This window comes from Triticum aestivum, chromosome 3B, assembly GCF_018294505.1.
Source record: "Triticum aestivum cultivar Chinese Spring chromosome 3B, IWGSC CS RefSeq v2.1, whole genome shotgun sequence".
In the NCBI taxonomy this organism is placed as follows: domain Eukaryota; kingdom Viridiplantae; phylum Streptophyta; class Magnoliopsida; order Poales; family Poaceae; genus Triticum; species Triticum aestivum.
In genome coordinates, this window is record NC_057801.1 from 574,324,211 (window position 1) to 574,337,255 (window position 13,045).

The following is a 13,045-nucleotide window of genomic DNA, read 5'->3' on the forward strand; positions in this document are numbered from 1 at the left end:
TAGTCTCAGGCCAATGACAAAACGACAAGTGGCAGCCATGTGGCTGGCCCGGTCATCGCACGCAGTTTTGCACAAACCCCCCTGCCGTTAAGCCTAATCAACCCGCAGTATAGCACACCTGAAACCACAGCCCTGTAACCAGACAGCTCCAACACCCATGTGATGCTTTTCTCGATAGCACTACCACATCATTAACCCACCTACAAAACTAATCAGTGTACTCCTTGATCAATAGTTAGTGTCAAAGCCACGACATGATTCACTGCACCACACACACGTCCTTAAGTAGAAAAATGGAGTGATTAAGCCGAGGGTTTAGCTGTTGCTGACAAGTGTAACCTCGACAACTGTCAGAGCAGTAGAGCACAAGACAAGCACTGGCACATGGAAGATTAACAGCACTAAGAAGCGTAACTAACAGTTGATTGTACAACGGTGCACTGGCAGCTAATACTAGTAGTAGTAGTAGGCTAGGTCAATGCATGCATGCGCTAGCTAGGAGTAGTAGTAATTATCAAGGGGTTAACGTTGCGCCCGGCGCCACGAGATGGCCGGAGGAGAGTTTGTATCCAGCCGCCGGTGTTGACTCAGGGAGGCTGCACGTCGGCCGGCCCGTCAGAAGAGGTCGACGCGCTTCGTGTCAGCCTTGCGCGACGCCGGCGTCTTGCACGACTGCGATCGGTGCAGCGGCCAGCGGGGCGCTGGGGACGAGGGCGGACGCGATGACCGGAGGAGCGCGAAGTTGAGGTTCTTGAAGAAGGGATGGGCCTTCACGTCGGCGGCGCCGTGGCGGGACCCGAGGCGGGCGGCGGGGTCCTTGGTGAGCAGGCGCGCGATGAGGTCCCACGCCGCGGTGGTGTCGGCGTGGTAGCCGGTGACAGAGGAGGAGGGGAAGGTGAGCGGCGCGCGGACGATGTTGCGGAGCGTGTCCCGTTGGTGGCGCCGGCGAACGCGGAGCGGCCGTGGAGAAGCTCGTAGAGGAACAAGCCGTAGGCCCACCAGTCCACGGCGGCGCCGTGCGCGCCGCCGCCTGCCACCTCCGGGGCCACGTACTCGTGCGTGCCGACGAACGAGCACGACCGCGCAGACACCGGCTCCGCCACGAGCCGCGGGGGAGACGCGCGCACCGGCGACGATGCCTCCGCCGCTTGAAACGTATCGGGAAGCAGGACGCGCTGCGCGGCTCCTCCTGTTCCTCCTCCTCGGCGACGGCTGGCTTGAGGTCGCGGTAGACGATGCCTATCATGTGCAGGTACTCGAGCGCCAGGAGCACCTCGGCCGCGTAGAACCGGGCGGAGGAGAGCGGGAAGCGGCGGGAGGGCAATGCGGTGGCGGAGGGAGTGGAGGTCGCCGCCGGGGCAGAACTCCATGACGACGCATGAGAAGCGCGGGGCGGCTTCGAAGTCGGCGAAGAGCGTGGGGAGGAACGGGTGGTCGAGCAGCCGCAGGATGCGCTTCTCGGCGGCCGCGCGCTCCAACTTGTGCTTCTTGGCCACGGCGCGCCGGTCCACCACCTTCATCGTGTACATGCACGACGGGACCTCCGACGGTGCCGAGGCGGCAGAGGTAGACGGTGCCGATGTCGCCGCCACCGACGCGCCGGACGAGTGATGGCGATGACGCCTGCGTGCTGTCTCGATGAGGCCCTCGTTGTTGAGGTGTGTGTGGGTATCTAGTGTGTGCCGCTCAGCAGGTTTGTGGTGATTTTGGCCCGATTTTTATTAATTAACTGCGCAACTCTCTTATGCTTAATTAATGGATGAGGAAAAAAAATTACTTCAGACATATGCAGATAAACAAACAGTAGAAAATAGACAAAGCATTTATATTGGATCGACCCAGTGATATTAGTTTTGTGCAAGATTACAAATGCCTTCAAATTTTGTGAAGTTGATCAGCTTATAAGTATTTTATTAGATGATGATTATTTTTCTATTAATTTGGTCTCACAAAGTTTGATTGAAACAAAACTAATGTGCGAGGTAATTAATATGAAACGTAGGGTGCGTAGCCTCGACTTTTTATTTATTTATTATTGCCTAAAGAAGGTACATCAGCACAGCTCTTTCCAAGGAATAGTCACTCGGAGCACAAGAAATGATCAAAAGCGCTTACAGTTCATGAAGAACCACGCACATATGCATGTGTTCTGCATGCAAATCTGTCTGAATTCAGGTGAGCTGAGCTGCGGGTTGATTAGGCTTAACAGCAAGGGGGGGTTTGCAAAACTGCATGCAACAACCGGGCCAGCCACCTGGCTGCCACTTGTCATTTTGTCATTGGCCTGGGACTAAAACGTCACATGCGCAAGTTGGGGTATGGTGGGGTTGATTTTTACACGTTTGGGACTAAAATGTCACATGTTGTGCAAGTTAGGGTACCTGGAGTGCTTTAACCTTTACTAGCTGAATGTCTGTGCGTTGCCACGAAGCAACAAAACACATAGTTATTAAATAATTGTTTTAATTAAGAATTGTGTGTCGAACATAACAACATGTGATTTGGATTTCTGTAACAATAAATTGATTCTCTCTACGCTTCTCCCTCCTGCTTTTTTCCTTCATAGGCAATTGTCGTGTCTCTTTAACCACTCTCTCCTGACAAAAAGATAAATCGATATTTTTCTCATTGACATTTCTTTCCCTTCACCTTTTTTTGCCACAGTGTGAGCCCTCTTTTCAAAATCTTGTATTATATATATATATATATATATATATATATATATATATATATATATATATATATATATATAACGAATCAAAAATTCTTCTCATCTCTTTTTTCGTAATTAGTTAGTTGAAAGGAGACTTAAGCAATGCTGGTCACAACTAACTAAAAGGAAACATGAACTACATTAAGCGGCAGAATCTTCTGTATAAAAATAAGAGAATAAAATATAATTTCCTGGAAAATAGACCCTCTTAAACAAGAATATACTATTTCCAAACCAAAATACAAATGACTTGCAAAAGAGAAATATTTACTAACTCTTTCTCATGAGGGATCCTTTGACCTCCTTAAGAACAGAGAAACTTAACAAATCTAGCTCTATGTGTGCCTTTTCTTCATCATGTACAAATACAAACAATAAATCTAGAGGTAAAATGTATGCAATAGTTAGTTTAAGATTTTTTTTGAAAGACCCGGCAAAATGCTATCATTTCATTGATTTAGCTGAGGAGAGCGATGTGTTGTTGATCAAGTGATCAAATGGATGCAAGGAAATTACAGCGAGCCATGGGAAAGACTGTTCCCGGCTTGAGGTGACAGAAGTGCGATTCCTCACATCATGTCCCCGAAGGGTTGCTCTATGCATTTGGCACCAGTCATCCTCCATTGTTCCATGCCCCGCCGGTAGGCCTCGGTGATATCTAGCTCATTGCCCTTCTTCCCTCGGAACACACATGAGTTTCTCTCCAACCAGAGGTGCCACAGTTAGTTTTATGATCTTACAACCCCAAAAGCATATGATTTTATCACCTCCAAGTTTCAACATTACATTGAGCCTAAGACAGGTGTTTTGATTTCGCACAGTTGTAGATCAAAGGTCAAAAGCATGACTGAAAATCGAGAACATGTGATGAGTTCAGACCGACAGGAACATTAAGGTGGACAACTGACATGCCCGGTTAACAGAAAATTATGAGAGCAGGCTACCATCACAAGAAATATATAAATGTGTGTATTCTTCAGGTTCTCAACATATAACAGCAAAAATGTACATAATGACATTTGAATGGAAGGTTCTTTTGCTATGCCCGTTCAATGTCTTTCTATGTCCTGCTCTTCCAGTTCCTTTTCTCCTATCAAAGCATCTACTTTACCAATCTATCAAAAAAAATAGTAGCTTCCATACAGATAGGGCCTGGATCAGTGACGCGATGAGAGAGGAGGTACTCATCAAGCTTGATATCGATCTAGAACCACCTTGATACTTAACTGGTGGCGGTAGGCTATGAGAACACGGCATGCGCTCTGGCTCACTACTGAAGTTGTTCTACATACATCAATGTTTCGTACACAAGAATCAAAATATGACACATTATTCAGAATGTGCAGGCAACATGATACTAATTTATTCATTCACTTATCATAAGCACAACAGGTGTGTTTAAATTTGAAAATAAAGTAATCATTATTGGTATACGCATATACAGACTTTTCATGCACAAACTGAATCCTACAAGCACCTGCAATCATGAATCAAACCTGCACATGTGAAATACCTGTATATTGGTGAAGGTTGAAAATTTTCCATTTTGGTAGCCATCTGCAATCATGCATCAACTCTCCAAATCATATCATGATCGAAAATTTCCCACATTGGAAGTCTGCACATCAGTATAAAAAACATCAATTGAGGGTTGGGACATCGCTAATATGATTTACTTTTTACAATGCATGTTCACCCATAAGATGTCAAAGTTGCAAATCTTACCTCTTTTAATCTTCTTTCAACATCTGAGATATATTGGAACAAAGTACCTGACTGTTTTATGTTTGTCTCCGCTTACTTCAGTTAACTGCATGTTGTCTTCACTCTTCAGTCTGACTCACGGTTAACTACGTGTTGTCTTTAGTCCGGCTCATGTTTGTGACAAACACATGTAGTTCCAAACAAATCAAGCAGAATTAAATACCAAGACCTAAAATTAGGGATCAACAAGCACACGTGAGGCTCCAGTTGTGTCTGAAGAAGTAGCGGAGTGAGGACCCTGCTTGCTGCTCCACCTTGAAATGGTAGTCCATGGACATCTCTTGCGTCCTCATCTGCAGACACTCAGACTCGTTTGCGTTCACTACATACAGTTATATCAGGAGTTTGTACAATTAGCAACCACCCTTCGAGGGATGCATATGCAATCGGACAGGAGCTGAACGTACTGAACTCCTAACATGCCTACACGAGCGCGAGGCCTGGGTTGCGGATGAGGAGCGGCACGGTGTCAGCAAGGAACACACCTTGTCGAAGATGGCAACGAAGTCGCAGCGGCAGGCATAGGCGCAACACACCTTGTCCTGCCGGGGCCTCGTACTTCTACGCCGCTCCTGGCCCATCATTCACACTCCTCCCTCACGAGCTGCTGTATGCATGCAGATGCACCGTTTATAAACTTGAAGACTTGAAACCGCACCTACCTTAGCGACCGGTCGGCGGAGTCGTCGAAGGACCTGCACAATTAATCGGTCAGCTGACGTCGTGAGCCTGTAGGCTGCCCCTATCCAGAGCTGATACACCTTTTTTTTCATGGACGCCATGACATGAGATCAGCTAGCTCAACTCTCTGACTCTCTCAATACTTGAGGTCGTTCGGTCAATCGTCTTTACCCTAAACAACCTATGTTAAGTAAGCAACCATGCGTGTGTACATACCTCTCATTCACGCATCGGGATCTAGACGAACACCATGGGGCAGCAGGTCGCGGAGCCGACGGCCTCTTTGTCTCCAAGAAGAATAGCCGGCCGCCGCCGCCGGCGGCTCTTCTCATCTGCGGCGCTAACCGTCCCGAGAAAGACCATCTGGGCGAGCACCATAACCGACATGGCGACATGGCCATGCATAACATCGCTGTGCCTCGCGGCATGGAGAGGGCGCTCCACGCCCGGAGCAGCAGCTGCAGGGCGGCGACCACCGATGGCGACCAGTCGACCGCCGTGATGGGGACGCGGGGGATGGAGCCGAAGATTTGTACTGAAGATGGTGGCGGTCATGAGAGGCGGTGGATGACGAGAGTCACGTGAAGATGGGATGACGGAGGTGGACGGGCGGTGGCTGATGGGATGGAACCGTGGAAGAGGAAACTGCTATGCTATGTAGACTCCCTACGATCGGGTGGGTTGGGAGTGGAGAGGGGAGATCGTGGGGGCATCACAAGGGGATCGGGAGCGAGGGGTTGGGAGAAGAAGGGGGAGGGGTCGTGGCTAATATTTTTTTCACGAAGAAATCGTGTGAGGGAGCCAGGAAGATCGAGCGGGGGAGCGAAGGAGGTCGAACCATCACGACGTTCGATTCTCCTTTAATAATAGAGATAGCAAAGGTGGGTGCCAGAAATCTGCCCGCCGTTCCTCTGCCCAAACATGACCATCTGATTCGCACGAGGAATTCCCGTGGGCCTCAAGACAAGAGACGAGAAACTGGTGGCAAAACTGGTCAATGAGCACGATGCGGCCTTTGGCGTGGATCGACCGAAGCACTGCAGCTGGACGCCGAGACGCGAACCAACAGTCCGACGCAGCCGTGGCTGACAGCAGCAGGCACGTGGTCAAACAGTGTGCAGCAGAGACAGAGCGCAGCGCCAGCGGAGAGGCCACAGCCCACAGGCGAGGGGCGAGCCTGCGCCGACACGTCAATTCTGCGGGTCTTCTTTACTTGCAAGCCAAAATGGCCAGTGGACGGCGCAGCGGAAGAAAACAAGGCGGGATCTCGTGATCTCACAGCGCGCGCGCGTCGTCGTCGTCTCTATTTTTTAACACACCGCGGGGGCATCGTCACCCCATCGGATGCAATGCGGAGATCTGTTTTTTTTGCCTAGGTTGATGAGCGCTTTGCGGATCTGATTCTTTCTGATTAGACCAGAAAAGCTGCGTGGATGTTCCTCTCGTTCGATTCGATGGCACCCCACCGTGGCGTGGTGTGGCAGCACTCATGGGGGCCGGGCGAAATGGAAAGCATCCGATGTCTGACCTCTCAAGCCTGACGCACTTGTTCAACAACCGAGGTCATCTCAGCTTCAGAACTGAGCACTGGACCACTACCAAAGTGCGATTTGCAATGTTCGAGACAGCATGGGTCACCAACGCAACTTAATCGTCTGTCAACTTGCCTGCATTCTCAAGAACTGATTAAAGATAAGGATCTAGCAACCCAAAGAAAACGGCACTACATAATACTAATGGATACCGTATGCATGCATACAGGATCAGAAGCAAGGGCTCCACGATTTGGTAAAACAGATCGGCAAAATACAACGAGGATGACCCAAAAGAGCCAGCCAAGGAAGACGACCCCACCCAACGCGTAAGCCAAAAGACACCAGCATTTCGCGGGAAGATGGCGGCAGCGTTACATCACCGTGAACCTGCTACACTTTTTTTTACTGCTGCTAGCCCAGGTTAATCAGCACGCCACACCTAAACAGGGATTAGTGGAGACATTCGAAGGAGGATAGCGGGAAATCGGACCAGCATCAAAGGAAGATGAAGCACTCCATGGACACCAGCGGGTTCTCCAGCGACTCCTTTCCCTCGCCGTCGCCGTCGGCACCGGCATTGGCCTCCGCGACGCTTTCCTCGCCTGCCGTCGTGACGGCGTCGTCTTCCGGCTGCGGGGGCGGGGACAGCGGAGGAGGCGCCTCCCGCGCCCGCCGCGGCGAGGCGCGGCTGCACGGCCTGCTCGGGACGGGCGGCTTACGCTGCAGGGACGCGACCGGGCTCGCGGCCCGATGCTGCTCCGGCGACGCCCGCTTCGCCGCGGGCGACGGCGACCTCCGCACGGATCGCTCCCGTGGCTCCCGCCGTGGGGGAGGGGACGGCGAGCCCCGGCAGCTGCGGGACCGGACGCCATAGGCGGCGGTGACAGCGCGGTCGCGCCGGACTAACCCCAGCTCGCCGGAGACAGCGCGCTTCCTGGCTGGCTTCCCAGGTGACCGGTCCGGCCCCGCCAGCGAGCTGGTCGCGACGGACGACTCGGACGCCGCCTCGGACCTCTCGTCGGTGGCCATCGACAGGCAGCTCCCTAGATCGCTCACCGCCGGGACGGGGTCGACACTAGCCTTCACCTTCAGCACTTCTTGCTCCTCCACAGCCACCACATTGGCGACGGGCTTAGGCTCGGCCGCCACCTTGGTGCTCGGCGTCTCCGAGAGCACCTCCTTGACCTTCTCCTCCTCCGGCGACGGCGGGGGCGGGGGGTCGCGGTCCTCCGGCTTGTAGCGGCGAGGGAGGGCAGCAGAGCCGTCAGGATGCTTCATGCGCTTCTTGCTGAAGCAACAGCCCATCTCTCCAGCTGCCGCCGGCTCACTGGGCGGCCGTCTCCGGCCTCCGGCGGTCGATGTGGCGGTTGAAATCAGTTAGTGGCAGTGCCGCGGGTAGTGTGTAGTGCTGGTGGTTGGGTTTGGAAAGGCTTCGTTCGCTGCGGGGTACTACTTCGAGGATGTGGGCGAGGACGGTAGACGGGTAGAGGGGCGTGGGGACTGAATTTCTCTACGGTGTACGAGTAGTAGTGAAGGCGGAAGTGGCAATCTTCGGCGTCGGCTTATAAAATACCACGGGTAAAGCCGAATCTTGATACGACGCCTTACAAAATACAAAATGTTAGCACGTCATTTTTATACCTACATAAAGCCTATTTTGCATAGAAAGTCACGTGTAAACATGCCTGCGAGAGGGGGTTGTAGGTCGGGGTCCACCACGCATGAAGACTCTAAGGCGATTGCATGGCGATTGTCTACCGCTGCTAGGGTTAGGGTTCGAGCTCGGGGATGAGAGAGGATACGGTGGTTAATGAGGGAGGCGACGGCGCAGCCCTCACAACTGACCGGCGATCTCCCTTCTCCGTTGGAGGCGGAGCGGATGGCGGAGGAGGCAGGGGGAAAGACAACTAGGGTTCCGGGGCAGATGGGATCTTCATCGGCGGCGGCGGCGGCTACCCCGAGGAAACAAAGCAACACAACGGTAAAGATCGACGAGGCGAACCAGAAAAAAAAAACATCTAGCCGATCTAGTCATGCATCGGGCTCGGGGACGACAAACCAGAGGAAGGCGAAAGGCATGCAAGAGGCACTGGCCTCGAGCAAGAAGAACCCCCCGGCTGTGGCAGGGGCCGATGTCTACGCCGTCGCGCAAGATCGATGAAACAGCTAGCCGGGCTTCTTCTAAGTCCCCAGTGGAAAGCAAAACCCCGGATCCTACGTCGAGTCTTTCGGCGAGACTAGGGGGCATGGTACTGTTGGACAAGGAGGTTGAGGGTTTTGTGTTCGAGGAGCCTGAGAAGGTGATTCCAAGAAACTCTCACTAGTCAGCGGTCGGCAAGGTGTGCTCGACGAGGCCGATGATTATGAGTGATGTTGAATGTGTGATGCAACGAGCTTGGGGTTTGCACAAAGTAGCCAAGTTTGCTGATCTTGGCTCCAATACTTTCGAGGTTCACTTTGGCAGCGAAGGAGATTGGAAGCATGCAATGAACAACGGACCATGGCAGTATGATTTCAGTGTTCTGATCTTGAAGGAGTATGAAGGCAATACTAGGCCATCGGAGATGGTCTTTGACAAGACTGATATTTGGGTCCGTGTGGACGATTTACCACCGGATAGGGGGACTGAATCATTCGGTAGAGCTCTTGGGATTTGTCTGTGGGGAATTGTGCGGGTAGATACTGATAAGGATGGAGTAGCAAGGGGACAGTACCTCAGCCCAGGCAAAAATTAATGTTTATGAACCTTTGGTGAGGGGATTTAACCTCAAAGCATCTAAGGATGACAAGCTAGGCACTTGGTTTGACTTTTACTACGAGAAGGTGCCGCACTTTTGTTTTGAGCGTGGGTGGATGGTACATGCTGGAGGGGTCTGCAACCCTCCTCTGGACTTGATCTCACAATGGGGAGGATGGTTACGTGCGTCACCATGTAGGCATAGCGGTGCAAAAGGAGGATCACAGGTGCCTGCTGGGAGCAGTAACAATTGGGGAAGTAAGCGCACGGGCGACAGCGACCCAAGGTGTCAGGCCAACACAGGCAATACTGGTGCCCCAATAAAACGCAACCTGCATGATGATTTTGCCAAGTCAGAAGGCACAAGCACTGGCGGTACTGCAAAGTTTGACAGCGGAGAAGTCACTAGCCCGTTGAAGGATAAAGAGAAGTTTAATCACAGGGAGGGGCATGATCTTAGGCAGGATTTAGAGCAGAAGAGGGAATTGGAGCTGAGGAATAAATTACATGGACAACAACGTTATGCTAGCGGCTCCCGCGACAGAGAGGAAGATTGGAAGGGCAAGGAGGGGGGACGTAACATGCACATTAATAGAGGCGATATGAGGGGGTGCGAGGAGTCCAACAGGGAGAGGTATGGTGACAGATAGGGAAGGAAGCGAGGGCACTTTGTCAGAAAACATAGGCAGGAATACAGACCGGTACAACATGGTAATCATCACACAAGGTTTGAAAATGAAGGGAGAAAGAGGGGGGCCTAGGCAGTTTTGGGTTGCGATGAATGATCCGGATAAACTGATGACAAATGAAGTGTTCGTGCGAGATACGAGGAGGAAGACTTCCACGGTGTTTGATCGTTTATCTGAAAACAATGTTTCATTGGTGGACCTCGGCGCAGGGGGGCGCCGGCCGCCACGAATTTCCTGGCTTGGAACTGTCGAGGATTGGGGTTGGACTTGATAGTTGGCGAATTAAGGGACCTGATACGGTCATACAACCGAGCGATGGTTTTTCTTTCTGAAACGAAGAAGAAGGCGAGAGCGATGGAGAAACTTAAGTGGAGTTTGGGATTCAGAAGTGGTGTTGCAGTAGATTGCCAAGGATTGAGTGGAGGCCTAGCTCTTTGGTGGAGAGAAAATGTGCAAGTCAAGGTGAGGCCATGGTGCCAATATTTCATTGATGTAGAAATGATGTGGGAGGGCAAGACTTATAGATTCACTGGTTTCTATGAGGATCCCAAGACGGACTTGCGCAAGAAGTCATGGGATGCAATTCGTTTTCTCAAAGCACAAGATGACCTCCCATGGATATGTGTTGGAGACTACAATGAGGCTCTTTTCTAATTGGAACAGCTAGGTGGTAACCCGAGATCTTTTGCTTAGATGGAGAAATTTAGGGACTACTTGGTGGACTGCAGACTTGGGCTTCTCGGGATACCCATACACATGGATAATAAGCGCGATGGGGCGGAGAATATCAAAGTCAGGCTCGACAGCCACTTGCACAGACAACTTTCTGAACCTGTTCCCGGAGACTCACGTTGAACACCTTGTGATGGAGGAATCCGACCACCAAGCAATACTAGTAAGAGCGTTGGAGACAGCTCCATGCATGAAGTATAAAGGACCGCACCCTTTTTAGTTTGAAGAAGCATGGACAAGGCATGAACAGTATGATTCTATGATCACCCAAGCATGGTCAGATGCTGGGACGGACGAACATACAGTGGCGGCGGTTTGGGAAAAGCTGAGCAAGATGACTGACAGTATGTAGCGGTGGGCCAGGGAGGTGTTCGGGTCCATTCGAAGGCAGATAACAAAACTCAAGACATAGCTTGCGGACGCGCGTAGTAGAACGGATGCCTCCGGATCCTCATTGGAGGTCCGGGACATTGAGAAGCAGTTGCGAGAGAGATATGCACGGGAGGAGCTATTGTACCGACAGCGCTCGCGTGTGGACTGGCTGCAGGCCGGCGACCAAAATACCAAGTACTTTCAGAACAAGGCGTCGCACCGTAAGAGGAAAAACACCATTCGTGCGCTACGCCGCGGCGATGGTACGAGATGCATGGTAGACGAAGAGATGAGGGAAATGGCAGCCAAGTTCTATGAATCCTTGTTCACATCAGAGGGCTCGGTTGATGCACATGCGTTATTAGAAAACATTGATCATTTGGTATAAGACAACATGAATGGAAAACTAACAACTACTATTCCGACGAGGAGATTAAAGTCGTGTTGTTTCAAATGGGACCGACAAAGGCGCCGGGTCCAGACGGTCTCCCTGCTCTCTTCTATCAATGACACTGGTCGTTGGTAAAGCATGATGTGTGCACGACAGTGCGCGATTTTCTTAAAGGGGCAATGACTCCGGCTGAGTTCAATGATACGGTTATTGTTATGATCCTGAAAGTGAACTCACGGAGTTACTTTCGCAGTTCCGCCCTATTAGTTTATGTAACATTTTGTATAAGATCACTACTAAGGTTTTGGCGAATAGATTGAACACTACAAAAAAATACACTTCCATGATGATACGTGTTTGTCACAGTAGGTCACGTTTTTTGTCATGCATGTACATCCATGACGATTTTATGACATAATCAAGATAGTCATGCATGTGTTGTCATAGAAGTGTTCCATGACATTATCAAAATTATCATCACGGAAGTTTCCACTTCCATGACGATAAATCGCGCGTCACCGAAGTGCTTTCGTCAAGGGTGACCGACACGTGGCATCCACCGTAACGGAACGCCGTTAAGCTATCGGGTCGGGTTTTGGATCTGATAACCTGTTAACAGCCCCGACCAATGGGGATTTTCCACGTGTAAAATCATCATTGGCTGGAGGAAACATGTGTCGGCTCATCGTTGGGACAAATGTCATCCACTCATTGGATGGAAGGTGCCTAAGATACGTCGACACGTGGCACGGCCCAACAGAGGCCCATTCCTGTGAAAAGGCCGGCCCGTTTGACTTGGTCAAAAGGTGGCGGGCCGGCCCATGGAAAGCCTGTTAACGGCTTGTTCCAAAATAGCCCATTTACAGCCCGCTAACCCAAGGCCCGTTACGCCCTATCCGAATTAGGCCTAGTAGCGTCATATGGGCCATCCAATATGATTCAAGCCCGTTTTCACTTCTGGCCCATGTATGGCCCATGATGTCTTTCGGCCCATATGAGGCCCTTTGTAACTCTTGGCCTATTAACGGCCCGTGGTGAAACTAGCCCGTAATGAACAGTGTATCACTTTACATCAATTAACAGCCCGTGGTGAAACTGGCCCGTAATGAACAGTGTATCACTTTACACCCATTAACGGCCCGTGGTGAAACTGGCCCGTAATGAACAGTGTATCACCTTAAACCCATTAACGGCCCATTATTCCGTTGGGCCGTTTCCAGCCCATGTTATCTTTCGGCCTTCTCAGATCCCATTTATTCTTGGGCTCATTTCTAGCATTCGTTTACTTACGATCCGTTACTGTAATTTTCTGCTTGTGGGCCAAATTTAGCCTGTGGTTACAGTCGGTCCGTTTGTAGTCCGTTAATACGTTGGGCCGTTTTCATAGCGTCATCAAATACGGCCTATTAACGATGGCCCGTTATGGTCGGC

General features: G+C 51.0%; 1 protein-coding gene and 1 pseudogene across 1 annotated transcript; both read right to left on the reverse strand.

The window, feature by feature from the left end:
- Positions 1-385: 385 nt before the first annotated feature.
- Positions 386-1,547, reverse strand: LOC123065769 (protein kinase PINOID-like; annotated as a pseudogene).
- A 5,258-nt stretch (positions 1,548-6,805) lies between these two features.
- Positions 6,806-8,235, reverse strand: LOC123065770 (serine/arginine repetitive matrix protein 1). Its single transcript, XM_044488988.1, has one exon. It carries the CDS (start codon positions 7,996-7,998, stop codon positions 7,189-7,191), a length of 810 nt encoding a protein of 269 aa, XP_044344923.1. The 5' UTR covers positions 7,999-8,235; the 3' UTR covers positions 6,806-7,188.
- Positions 8,236-13,045: the final 4,810 nt, after the last annotated feature.